This window comes from Ambystoma mexicanum, chromosome 1q, assembly GCF_040938575.1.
Source record: "Ambystoma mexicanum isolate Mex_15411 chromosome 1q, UKY_AmexF1_1, whole genome shotgun sequence".
Classification (NCBI taxonomy): domain Eukaryota; kingdom Metazoa; phylum Chordata; class Amphibia; order Caudata; family Ambystomatidae; genus Ambystoma; species Ambystoma mexicanum.
Window position 1 is genome coordinate 1,390,591,575 of NC_090922.1, and position 14,456 is coordinate 1,390,606,030.

General features: G+C 46.6%; 1 protein-coding gene across 1 annotated transcript in view; it reads right to left on the bottom strand.

Annotated features, from left to right (window-relative positions):
* Window positions 1-125: 125 nt before the first annotated feature.
* Window positions 126-14,456, bottom strand: part of LOC138548002 (cytochrome P450 4B1-like) — a 166,739-nt gene continuing 152,408 nt past the window's right edge. Inside the window, exons 11-12 of the mRNA XM_069642249.1 lie at window positions 3,900-3,982; window positions 126-543 (exon numbers count right to left, since the gene is read on the bottom strand). Coding sequence (XP_069498350.1) covers window positions 375-543; window positions 3,900-3,982 — 252 coding nt within the window. The 3' untranslated portion in view covers window positions 126-374. The remainder of the gene's footprint in view (window positions 544-3,899; window positions 3,983-14,456) is intronic.

Consider the following 14,456-nt stretch of genomic DNA (forward strand, 5'->3'; position numbering starts at 1 on the left):
CGAATCGTCTACAATTTACATCATTTTCCCTTGTCTTGAATTGGTGACTATGTAATAAAGATATTGTGCACAAAACAAACGTAATTGCCCATACTTGTTCTCATAATGCAGCCCAGGAGTCCCTATGAAGGCACATGTATGGTCTTTACACCTTTTATTGACGTTGATGGGATTGAAGGACACAGCTTCCCTTGGCGGACCAGAACCTGTGACTTGCTGGCCTGCGTGAGGACACTTTCTTTGGGTTCCAAGCATTCAACATTACGCGAAGGTGTTTTACATATTTTGAAAGATATTTTATTATTTGTGATGCTGTAAAACAAACTATTACACTAAGTTCTCATGCCAGGATATCATGTTACATCCATGTCCAATCAGCATATTTTCTCCAGCTTAACGTGTATTCCATTCATGGACCGCAAGATAAGTTGAGGCACCTTGATTGGTGGTTTTGTTTCATCTGGTGAAAGCTTGAAACGGAGTAGTGTCAAAGCCACAGCGACTTTCATCTCATTCATGGCAAAGGACTGTCCAATGCAGTTTCTAGGGAAATGGAATGAAAGGTGCAATTTGTTTAATATACTGATAAAAAAGGCCTCTTTGGGTCCAGAGCACAAAGTGAAGAATCATCTGAGCCCTCTTACACAAACTGTGCACCAGAGTTCCAAAGGTTGAGATTATTGGTGTAGACTTTGACCCTTGTTCCAAAGAAAAATAATGGGGCAACCTGACTGTAAAGGTGCTTAGGTTTTTAATCGTGATTAGGTCATATTTAGTTATTGAGATAGCTGCAGATCAGTGAAAAGTAGAGATTTAGCCCCTAAACCTCCTAAAATGTAAAAAGTCTAAACACTTTCCTGGTTTTGCATTCATCCTACAAATAATTCGGCACATGTATTAATTTTTAGTCTTTAACATAGACAAATGTTCTCCATGTCGAATTTAATGGTTACTAAATTCTTAAATCTTGCTGACACGTGTTTCGACCTTTGGTCGTCTTCAAGGCATTACATTGTATATTTACGGTTGCTCATCTAGCTTGTATTCCTCTTATAATGTCCTTACGTTGGACTCTCAAATTCCCTGTATTCAATATAGAATGTCAATCCTTCTGTGGTTGTCATAACTGCTTTTTAGATATACACCAGATTTCTAATCTACCCTAGATTGCCACGAGGATCGCTGACACGACCAGGATTAAGCTCTGATCGGGTTATTGAAAATTACACCTAGGCTGAGGACAACAAATTAGAAATCTAACAACCACAGAAGGATTGCCATTCTATATTGAATACAGGGAATGTGAGAGTCCAATGTAAGGACATTATTAGAGGAATACAAGCTTGATGCGCAACCGTAAATATACAATGTAGACTTGAAGACGACCAAAGGTCGAAACACGTGTCGGTAAGATTTAAGAATTTAGTAACCATTAAATTCGACTTGGAGATCATTTGTCTATTTTAAAGACTAAAAATGTATATATGTGGCAAATTATTTGTAGGATAAGTGCAAAACCAGGAAAGAGTTTAAACTTTTTCCTTGTTCCAAAGATGCAGATGTGGAGATAATCCAAGAAAGACATGTGGGCATGGATTCCCTCTACATCTGCTACTTCACTTCAGGTGCCCACCATAGTATGAGCACAAGTGGTGGACATCCGTATGCCCCAGGGGTTCTGAATTGAGATTCCCACTTATTTTGTTGCTTTCTTCATCAGGAGCAACTAGGCATAACATTTGACGCCAATGCCACAGTGGTGGCGGCCATTTTTGCAACAGCAGCCACCATTTCCTGATCTGTTATTATGGGCACAGTGGAGGGGGGGGTCACCCGGGATCACCACATGCTTCCAAAGAAGTGCACAAAAGTATAGACAGATGTTGGGGTTCCATGTGCTTTCTCCACACACATGTGGTGCTTCGCAAGATAAATATGCATAGATTGATTCTGAAAAGCTCAACCGAGCGGTTGTGCTATCAATCACACATTTCTGCTGGATCCAACACCAAGAGCAAAGATACATTTTTGCTGTGTCAGCAGTCATTATGCTGTACAATAACGCAGGTGGAAGGGACGAGAAGGAGGAGGTACAGCTCGTTAAAGGCAGGATAGTGAATGCCCACAGCAAAATCATCTGAAGAAAGGATAACAACTGACCTAGATAGTGCTGGGAGCAGGTCATACCGGGCGAGGAAGGAAGCATGTAAAATGATAAGATTTGTGTTTTTTGTTGTTTGTGTTTAGTTATTTATTTATTGTTTGCTTGTTAGGCGCTTATACAGAAAGTACATTTGTATTTGTATTTATTATGTTTTATATAGCGCCTTTCGCCAACACACTGTTTCAAAGTGCCCACAGGGCAAAGGGAGGGAACAAGGGAGTGATACATTGAATGCACAAATGAAGAGGGGAAAACAAAAAAAAGAAAAGGAAAGGACAAACCTACTATGCCTTGTGAGTAATTCAGAACGTGCAAGTGCAGCAGGGAAGAGGGCAGAAGGGGTATGTGCTGGAGTGTCCATGCTCATGAGTGAGCAACAGATGAAGTGCATGGTGTGGTAAGTGCTACATGGCTTGGAGCCGTGTTGGGTGTAAGTGCAAGCCTCCAAGGCAGAGGTAGTGCCAAGGCATGTGCTGAGTAGACAGAAGCAGGGCAATTGGATGTGGTAGGCGGGGCCCCAAGGATGCTTAAGGGCCCAAGCAACCTATTGCAGCAACTGGGAGATTAACAGATGAGAGAAGGTGGGAAGTAGGAGGTAAAGAGGAAAGTCTTGAGGAGCTTCCAGAATTTAATGAAGTCCTACTCAAGGCACAGAGTGAGGGGGATTCTGTTCCATAGTAGGGAGCCAGCTGAAGAAAGCGATCAACCTCTGCCCTCTGTTTAGCAAAGCGCTTTACACACAAAGAGTTGGTGCCAGAGGAACGTAGAGGTCTGGAGGGAGAGTATTTAGTGAGATAAAGTTGAAAATAGTGAGGTCCCCAGGCCCAGACAGTCTTGTGGATGATGCAGAGGGATTTGAATTTAATCTGTGCAGCAAATGGGAGCCAGTGAAGACTTTTTAGGGCAGGAGAGATGGGGTCCCTGGGCTTAAGGCCAAGGATAGGTCTTGCTGCCCTATTCTGGATTAGCTGGAGAGGTCACAGAGTGGAGGAAGGTAGAATGATGACGAGGCTATTGCCATAGTCAAGCCTAGAGTGCACCAGAGTTCAGGTAACATTGAGCCACTGAGGGAAAGTGAGAAAAGGGAGAATTCCTTTGAGAAGGAATAGCTGAAAGTGGGACTTTTTTCGGCAATGTACTGATTGTGTGGGAGGAAGGAGAGATAGGAGTCGAAGATGACTCCAAGGTTTCTGGCTTCAGAAGAAGGAGCAGGGGGAGAGCTCATGGAGGAAGGCCAGAGTGAAGGGAACAAAGGGCGTGCAGGGGACCCGATGGGAATGATCTCAGTTTTACAGGCACTGAGGCAGAGATCATTAGAGGTACACTAGGACTGAATGGCACATAGGCAGTCAGGGATGATGGAAGGTGCAAGGGGGTCAGCAGGATATGATATGATATGTTATTTATAATGCGCTTAATACTGAGAGGTTTCTAAGCGCAGACCCGGGGTTCGAACCGGTGTTGCTGTGTGTCATCTTGCTTCCAAGATGGGCACGTTCCCGCTGAGCTATCCTCCCGAGGAGGTTTAAGAAAGAGTTGAGTGTCGTCTGCATCACTTTGGAAGTTGGGGGAAAAGGAGCAGATGAGGTGCGCCAGCAGAGCAAGGTAGATGCTAAAGAGCCAAGAGGAGAGAATTGAACTTTGGGGGACACCACAGGTGGAGAAGAAAGTTGGAGAGGAGAAGGTGATGATACTCATTTGTATAATGCAGAAAGGATACTGTAGCAAGACTTACCTTGCTCCTGCTGCAAATGGTATGAATGCATGGGAATGCCTGTTGGACGAATTCTCAGGCGAAAACCTCAATGGATCAAACACCTGCAATATACAAATCCCATTCAGTACCTAGGAAATGCATAGGGCCTGCTGTTTTTACATGAAAGCTAGGAATAGACTTGTAAATTCTTCCCACACACAAATCACAGGTGTTTCCAATGATCAATGCTGCGCTAAACTATTTCGCAGCTAGGTAAGGGACAGCATACCTCCTGGGCCAGATTCACAAAGTTTTGCACTTGGCCAAATAAGGAGATGCCCCAAGCATCTGAGCTGTGCACATGCTATCTTATACGTGATCCACAAAACAAGCCCTAAACTGAAACAGGTCTGGTGATGTGTGCAGCATCTTTTAAGATTTGCTCCAGTTTTCGACTTTTTATATCATATAAAAAGTATTAGGAGCAACACTATAGAGTAGAGAATCAGCCACATGTGCCTGCTAATCTGCACTGCTGCCCTGTACACTGCTGCAGTGACTTTGATACTGCAATAACATGCTTTTGAGGAAGAAGTATTATTAATTATATTTCACTTCATCAGGTAAAAGAGGTAAAGAGAGCTGCCCATGGAAAAAAAAACTTTGTAAATACTAATTGGATGCAAGCTGCTTAGCCTACAATATGACATGTTAATCTGAGTGTCTATACAATAAACCATTTAATAAAATCTCTTCCAGCAGTACCAATGTGCCTGCCTTAATTGTGTTCACAGGAGCACTGGAACAATGCACTAGTCATAAGCCTCAGGCTCTAATTAGATGTTTTGATCTATGCATTGTGATTGAGCAATAATGTGTGCAAAACTAGTATTTAGTGTTTCTATGTTCAGATACAAAAACACGTTTAACACATTTTTATTATGCATGGCCGGCACATGTTGTGCTGCTAAAACAAGCTTCAAGGCTACATGGGACATTCTGATTGTATGGCATTTTAGTCTAAATCAAACACACTTCTTTTGGCATGCCATATATCCATATATATCCATAACAAATACCAACGCCTACCTATAAAATGCCAGATCTATTGGATTTTCCAATGCTTCTTCAGAGTGCCCAATGAAATTAGTGCCCAAACGTGTTTTTCTTCTCAGATGCCAATGTAGAAGATCTGACTAGCTCCTAGATATCGCGACCTGACCTTGTATCATGCTGATTTGTTCCTAGGGGTCAACCAGGACCCTGTCTTCACACTCTTCCCAGGTACTATTCTCTTCCACTGTATACTTGTTACCTGCTGCTGCTTGCTCATCACGGCTTCCACTCCTCCTTTTGCACTTGGTCCCCATTAATGCATGTCTCCTACGGCTTACACTCCTCCTCTTCTACTTTCTACCCACTGATGCATGCTCCATATGGATTCCACTCCTCACTGGGCTCCCCCACTCTTCTCCAGCACCAGCAACTAACCACTCCCTGAGACGCCAACCCACTCAAGGGTGCCTCAGGAGACAGCCTCACAAGTACCTTACCCGAAGAGCACCACTACCAAGACATCACCCAGCAGGCATTCCTTATGACACATCACAATTGCCACATTGGATGGAGGTTCCAAGTTACCCACAGCCTCCCACTAGCCTCCTTACACTCACATTGCCAGACTCTGTGCTCAAATACACTATACACATACCACCTAATCGACTCACAAACCTCAATTGAATAAGATATATTTGTTTATTTTCGACGTATAAGGTGCCATCTTTGAATCACGGTTACTTTGGGGTGTTAGGATAATCCGCCAAACAGACATCCAACAACACAATGCGACGCCCCTCATACAATCAACGTACACAACAATGTTCTGGCCAATGCATCCTAACACCACAGGCATGCAAGGCTCCCCTCTAGACACACATGCATCTATGCTGTCATCACATGCCACTTTGCATGGTACTGTTAGTATTGTTTGCATTTTGTAGGGATTTCCACAACCTCAAACTCAGATTTTATTTGTGTTTATTGTTGCTTATTTATATACAGGGAGGAACCATGCTCTTTTGAACACAAAAGAACGTACAAAATATTAGAATTTAGATTTGACGGGAAGCTTACAATGGGGAGCGTACGAGTGACACTTTGACCAGGTTGTGGAGGGGAGTAAATGGAACAGTCACCGGGGAAAAAACATAGGCGGGCCTACATAGATTAAGGACAACCAACATTCGACTTTTCAAAGTGCAGGTAGGTGCTATGGCCCGCTGTGTTTGGGAGGTGACCATGATGAATGAAGCGCTAGAGTGGAGCCAGACAATGTAGGGATAGAGGCAGGTGAGGTGAGGGAAAAATGTTAGCTAGAAGTCAGATGAGAGGTCAGTGAAGAGGGTAACTCAGAGAGAGGAGGTAGACTTTTAATTTGGTCTTGAACATTTCCATGTAAACTGTATCTCGGATATCTGGGGGAAGAGAATTCCATGCAAGTGGAACAAGACGAGAGAAAGAGCAGAAGTGCGAGGAAGCACAGGGAGGGTGGGGTAGCACAAAGGTAGTCAAGGAGGCAGAATGGAGATTACGAGAAGGCTTGTTTAGTTGGATAGAGGAGGATAGATACATTGGTGCCTTACTGTGGATAGATTTGTTAACCAGGTGAAGACATTTAATATTGCCCTATTTTTGCATCAGCCATCCAGCCTGGTGTCGGTACAAGAAAGTAGGTGGGAAGTGAGGGAGTTCAAACAGAGTTCTGGCAGTGAAGGTAATGATATTGTCGAGAGGACACAAAGCATAGTTAGGGAGACCAAAGAGGATGCTGGCACAGTAGTCCAGTTTAGAGAAGAAATGGTGGTTAAGAGATGCTTGACAGTGTTGAAAGGGAGGAGGTGCCTGATTTTTCTAATATTTCCAAACATTTAGGAGGTTGAGGAGAGCCACTATTGCAGTTTTGGAGATGAAAGTAGAGAAAATGTAAAAAGGGTCATATATGGCGCTGAGATTTCTAGCTGAAGAACAGTAGGGGAGAATGTGAGGTGGGAGTGGGATGGCAAAGGAGGAGATGAGAGAGAGTATTTGGCAGGGAAGAAGAGCACATCCTTTTGGTAGGGTTTAACATCAGAGAGTGTAAAGCCATGCAATATTTAATGGCAAAGAGACAGTTGGAAGTTTGATAAAGATATCAGAGAAAAGTTAAGGGGACGAGAAGGTGATTTGGGTGTCGTCTGTGAATAGTTGGTATGAGAACCCAATGGAGGAAATTAGTGCCATGAGAGTAGAGGTGTAGAGTGTAAAGAGGTGAAAACCCAAAACAGAGCCTTGTGGAACACCAACAGTTAGAGGAGTGAGCTGAGAGGTGTTGTTGCTACAGGAGACATGGAAGTGGCAAGGTGCCAGGTAGGATTCATTCCAGGCAAGTACTGGATTGTAAATCCCAAGAAGAGTGAGAGAGTATTAAGGAGATCAGCGTGATAGATAGTTTCAAAGGCAGGTGACAGGTCAAGGAGAATGAGGATAATTGATAGGTTGGAGTGCTTAGCCGAGGCAAAGAAGATGTAGACATTAATGAGAGCAGGTTTCGTGGAGTGACAGGAGAGGAAACCTGCTTGTAGGGGTTTCAAAGGTTGTGCATCTTTAAGAAATTGGTAAGACGGTTGAACACAACCATTTCAAGCACTTTAGAATCCTGTGGAAGGACAGACACAGGGAAAAGTTAGACCGTAGGTTTGGTCAGACCTTTGCCTTTTTAGGAGAGGAATGACCATTACCATTTTGAAAACAGGGAAAGCAAGCAGAGTCAAAGGACAGGTTGAAGAGTTCAGCCAGTTCAGAGCCCCACTAAAGGGGAAATAGTCTTGAGTAGCTGCGAAGCAAGAGGGTCTGATGGGGCACAAGAGGGGTTAGCCTTCATCAGTAGAGATTGGACTTTTCTCAGGATTAGTGTGACTAGAGTGGGAGCTAGAGGACGAGGATGATGGCATAGTAGGCAGAGTGTAGAATGTAGAAGGAGGCAGTGTGTAGAAGGTAAAGAGAGAGTATCTAATTTTGGAAATGTTAGCAACAAAGTATTCAGCAATGTGATTAGCTGTGAGAGTGGAGTTCATAGTCCTAGATTTAGGAGGAGTTTGGGGTGCCCTGTAGCCAGCGAGGATGGTTGCAGTGCGAGTCAATGAGGGTGGGCTAGAATTCCTTTTTCGCTTTCTAGAGGACTTAAGAGAGTGCCTGGAAGTTGCAGGTCTTCATGCAAGTGGGTACGCCCCCATTTGCCAGTCAGTCAAACAAACTTTTCATCGGTTTTAACCTTAAGTTCCAAATACAATTGTTATCAAATGACAAATTATTTCATTCCAAAGGACCATAATTATAGAAAAATAGAAAAATATACATAGTTACATGTAGAAGTAATGCTTAACAACACATGAAAATTAATAAAAATGACACATTCAATTGAGAAGAATTATAAAACGGTTAACAATGTAATTATATAATGACCAAGGAGAGATCAATCTCACAGCCTTGGATACTTATCCATAGGTTACCATATTACTGGGACCAAACTTCAGGGCCCTATTTCTCTGTAGCCATGCCCTGGTAATAAAAGGAGCTGTACCATAAACCACATGAGGATGCAAGCATTCTCTTAAGAATCTCATAGCAGGGGTTACACAACGAATACGTTTGATATTCAGGATAGGTCTCAGGTACATATATCTCAGTCGATGGGTTTTCGCAACACCTTGACACAAAATTCATCATAGTTTCCACATAGAGTCCACACATTGGGCAAAGCTCTGACTGTATACGCAGCCCTCTCATGGATCTGCAAGCAACTGGTAAACAACCAAGCCTGAATCCTGCATACAGAGATTTCTCAAAAAGCAAGGGAATATCATCCAGGTAACCCTTAAAGCCTAGATACATCATACGTTTGAAAAATTCTGCACCAAATTTTAACTTCATAGCATCAGCTATCAGATTCTCAAACCTGACCATCTTCTCTTTGGTTTTCAAGGTGCTCACAGCCCCTGCCCTGGTATTTTGGGGCTTGTTCCACAGATCAGGCATGTCCAACTGGGAAAGACCTGACTTAACAAGTGTAAACTAATTTAACCTTCTCCCCCCATTTAAGCTCATAACAAGGCATTCCTGTATTTTACCATACCAGCACCAGTCCAGACTCTCGCCCAGAACAGTATCATTTAATCGCAATCTGGGCCGATACTCGGTTATTATCAAGTTCCAACTTGACCTGGGCAGTCTGCTCAGACACAGGCAGAAGCAGCAGTTCCCTCAAAAATGTGCTTTCACAAGTGGACAGTTTAACAATATTAACATGGCCCCACAGTTCTGATCCATATGTGGGTGCAGGTAAAGCTTGTTTATGGAACAGTTCCAGGGCAGGCGCGATTGCACCCCTGCCATGTTTGACAACAAATGAAAGAATGCCACCACAATACTTAGTTAAAGATAAAGCTGATTTTGCCACCAGTGGCCCCCAGCTACCAGATTCCTCAAAGCGAACTCTGAGATAATCAAAATATGATACTTGCTCGATCATGGGGCCTCAGACATTCAATGTTAAGGATCTCCCTTTCCTACGTGGGAGTTTGGAGATCATCACTTTGCACTTGGCAATATTTAATGACAAGTGTAATTCAGAGCATTTACTGTTGAATATAGACAAGGCATGTCTCAGACCCTGGGGAGTGTTAGCCAGAAGGACGGCATCATCTGTGTAACAGAGCCCAGGGTATTTATCAGCATCCATCTTTGGGCAATCCTGGCACCCTCTCATCAATGCATCAATAATTACTTGCATATTTCCAAGATGGCCGCCGGAGCGAGTGGACGCGAGTGAGTCTCGCTCCCGCCGGGCCACTAATAAGCACCCTGAAGCAGCGATCCGGAGGGCGGCCGTTCCGCACAAAGCCCCGGATACGGCCCCTGCCACGGGCCACGGAGGGTGGACACGTCACCCCCCCCCTCCCGCGCCGAGGAACGGAGCTCCCCCTCCCCCACCGAGACAGGGAACGGCCCGCACACGCGGCGAACCACCATCGCCGGCCCCCCGAGGAGGACGCGTGGCTGAGGCTGGGGAGGCGAGGGTCGGAGGGGCCTTCTGGATTGGATCCCCAGCATTGCGGCGCCCGCGGCAGGGCGGACTGTGGGCGCCTCCGAGTAACGGGATCGTCGACCCACGGCGCTGTGGACCCCGCGGGAGGAGCGGGCTGGTGCCGGGTGCGTCCCGGAGTCCCCGCGGCGGAGGTCCCCGGTCCGGCGGACCACAGGTGAGACTCCCTCCCTGGTGCGCCCCGCGCCCCCCAGAGACCCTGTGAACTTGGGGGGCCAGCATAATTCCACGAGGGCCCTCCCGGCCAAGGCAGAGAGGGGCTTCCCCCCCCCCACCCCTCGGCTGCGGGAATAAGGCAATCTCGGAGGGCCGCACCAACCTGAGCCCCAACCCTACAGCACACGAGGGGCCCTCACAACAGGCGCAACAGCAAAGGGGACTCTGCGCCCCCCCCCTTGCCCTCCGAAGCCACCCCCTACTACGACAAGCAACCCAAGGAGAGACTCTTGATCACCAGGACGCACCAAGGCCCACCTGCCAAGAGACTTATCCACGGCCCCAGAAATAGTAGAGGGGACAGGCGCCTCCGGGGGGACCCCAGGACAAGAACTCTCAAAGGCAGACATGTCTAAAGCGAAGGGGAGGGGGGGGGGATCCCTACAGTCACAGCAGCCCCCCAAACAAGACTCCAACCTGATACAAATGTGGGCAGGGGACACCCCAGTATCGACCAGGAGCAGGATACAGGAGGACGCTATTCAACAGACCGCAAACTCGTCCGTGGCGGGGGACCTGGCCCCCGGCTCCCAACCTCCGACAAAAGACGATATGCACTCCTGGTTCAAAGAACTACAAGAAAAATTGATGTCAACGGTCCAGGACCAATTTGCAGCTATTAAACAGGATATGCAACAGGCGATACAGGGAGTCCAACACGACATCGCCAACCTGGAGGAAAGGACGGACACCCTGGAGAAGATAGTGCAAAACGCAGAAGAAGAGGCCCTTCAGCGCGCCGAAACACAAGAACAACTGGTGCGCCTGACCCATAATCTAGAAATTCAATGCGAAGACCTCGAGAATAGATCCCGCAGATCAAATATTCGCATCAAAAATATGCCAGAATCGGTCCTGGACGGGGACCTCAAGAAGGCTGTGCAGGAAGTCTTCGGGGATATCATCGAAGCTCAGGACCCGGAGACAGTGGGGATCGATCGAATACACCGAGTGGGTCCGAGGCGCGTGGGGGCACCGGGGGAGAGACCCAGAGACGTCCTGGCGGCGGTGTCATCTTATCCACAAAAAGAGCTCATTCTACGAAGAGCAAGGCAGTTAGACCAGATCAGGATGAATGGGGCAGACATTCAGCTGTATCAGGACTTATCAGCAGTTACACTCCTAAAAAGAAGAGATATGGCTCCTCTCACGAGGGAATTGGTCACTAGAGAGATAAAATATAAATGGACATTCCCTTTCGGTCTCCTGTTCGACTGGGAAGGGAAACAAAGGAGGGTGACCACCACGGAAGAGGGGCTAGCCATCTTGGACATCCAGCCAGGGGAACCCTTGGCTAGAAAAGACAGGAAAATGGGAGAACCACACAACAGGCCGGGGGGCTGGGAAAGGATCCGACAGAAAAGAAAACGGCGTGGCGGGGGCCGGGTTGGGCCCTCCGAAACAAATTAGAGGAGGCAAAAACGAAAACACATAAGACCCGGGGCTCAATAACAGAAGACTCCACATGAAACGGCCACCGATGATGGATGACGCATTCGACAGATTGAACCGGCCCGGCACAGAGCTAGAACAACTTACATAAAAGTCAAGGAACGATGAGGGGTTTAGGACTCCCCTCCAAGTTGACCTCGAGCCTACAGAGGGCTGGGAGCGATAGGCGGAACGCCAGAGCTACCTTAGGTACCCGTGCCCTCCTCGGGAGTAAAGTTAAAACAAAGTTTTTGGTTGGGGGAATTGTTTATTGTTCGGGATGGGTGGGTAGATCTTCCGGAAGCAAGAAGGGGAAGCACAACTCGAGCTCAACACAGGCACAATCAGACCAGTGGAAATGGGGAAGATTCGTCTCGTAACTTTAAATGTAAGGGGCCTGAACTCCCCGGTGAAGCGGAAAAAAATGGAGATCATGCTACGAAGAGAAAAGGCGGATGTCCTTCTGCTCCAAGAGACCCACATTAAAGCTCAAGATAGGGGGAAAATTCGCCTGAGAGGATACGAGATAATAGCACAATCTAACGCCGCCGAAAAAAAGGCGGGAGTGTTGATCGCTGCGAGAGCAAACATAGAAGTAAAGGTGATTGACAAGACCTCAGACAAGGACGGAAGGTTTGTCTTCGCCAATATCAAACTTCACAACGCCCTTATGACATTGGCTTCCATTTACGCCCCTAACTCGGGCCAGGATGGCTTTCTGAGGGACACAATGAGGAGGCTGGAGGGGTTCGCGAAGGGGGAAATGATTATAGGAGGTGATCTAAATATGGCCTGGCACCCCCAATCAGACCGTAGTGCAAGCGGACCCCTCCACCAGAGCGCCCCCTCTCAGCGATTGAGGAAACAAATGGAAGGCATGGCCCTGTGGGACGCGTGGAGGGAACATAAAGGCCAAACCAAGGGTTTCACCTACTTTTCACACGTTCACAACACAATGTCTAGGATAGACTACTTCTGGGTGTCAGTGGGGATCTTGGGCAAAATACAAGACCTGGAGCTGGGCCCCATTTCACTGTCGGACCACGCACCTATCTGGCTGGATCTGTCGACTCCGGGGAATGATAAGAGAATTTGGAGGTGGACACTCCCACAAGAAATTCTATCCGACCCAGTGATGGGAGACTCCATTAGGGAAAAATTGGAGGAATTCTTTGAACATAACGACACGGGGGAGGTCCCCTTGAGCACCGTATGGGAGGCGGCCAAAGCCGTAATCAGAGGCCATTTAATCGCCCTCAAAGCGACCAGGGACAAACAAACACGGCAGTGGGAAACAGAACTGGAAAAGAAGCTGTCGGATATCAGAGAAGGAATTCTGAAAAACCCCACAAGAGACCTAAAACGCTCCCTCAAACACACAGAGGGTCAACTCGAACATCTCCGAACCAAACAAGCTCAGAGATCTCTACTATACCTCAAACAGAAATACTACATAAAAGCCAACAAGGCCGACCGTCTTCTCGCCCGACTGCTCTCGTCGAAAAGGAACGCAACGACCATCAAGAAAGTCAAAAATGCTCTCGGGGATTCGCTAACGAACTCCGAGGATATAGGGAACACCTTCAGGGAATACTATCAGAATCTGTACTCTACAGAGAACCCAAACGAAGCGGATCAAAACAGTTTCCTGGCATCAATCCCCTTCCAAAAAATCTCAGAAGAAACCAGAGCAGGTCTAGAGGCCCAGATCTCCGATAGTGAAGTGAAGAAGGCGATAATGAGCCTCCCGCTCAACAAAGCACCAGGCCCGGATGGGTTCACAGCCCTATTCTATAAAAAATATGTAGACGTCCTTGCCCCATTCCTTACTCGACTCCTTAACACCTTCAAAGATAGTGGGAATGTCACACCATCCATGAACGAGGCAAAAATTCTGGTTTTTCATAAACCAGGGAAGGATCCCTCCCTCCCGGGCTCATACAGACCCATTGCCCTAATGAATATGGACTCAAAAATCTACTCCAAAATCCTGGCGGCCAGACTCTCCCCACTGCTCCCCTCCTTAATCAACCCAGATCAATCGGGTTTCATCCCGGGGAGACAGACACATGACAACACTAGAAGAATAGTCCACCTTATAGAAAAAATTAAATACTCCCGCACCCCAGCAATACTTCTCTCTCTAGACGCGGAAAAGGCGTTCGACCGTGTAGAATGGTCAATGCTTTTTAGAACCCTGGCGCACATGGGATTTGGGAATCAGTATATCAACATGATCAAAGCCAACTACTCCTCCCCCTCAGCCAGGATAGCAGTAAATGGCGTAATCTCAGAGAGGGTGGAAATATCTAGGGGAACGAAACAGGGCTGCCCTCTTTCGCCACTCTTATTTGCGCTATTCCTAGAACCCCTACTTATTAAAATCAGGGAAACAGATCAAATTAAAGGGATTGAGATGGCGGGGACACAACACAAGGTCATAGCCTATGCGGATGACATGCTCTTGGCACTGGAGGACCCTACAAACTCAGCCCAAGCGGCGTTCCACCTGCTGGAGCTATTTGGGAACATTTCGGGCCTAAGAATAAATAAAAAAAAATCAGAAATGCTTATATTAGCAGGGAACAGCGTAACATTGGGCAAAGAGGCAGACCACCTGGACATAAAAGTCGCGGAAGAGGGCATAAAATACCTGGGTATAACACTTACACACAAGGTAGAGACATTGTATACCAAGAACTTTCCCCCACTCCTAGCCAGGATTCAAAAAGATCTTGAGAAGTGGAATCCCCTAAATATTTCCTGGTGGGGGAGAATACAGTCGATAAAAATGAACACTCTCCCTAAAA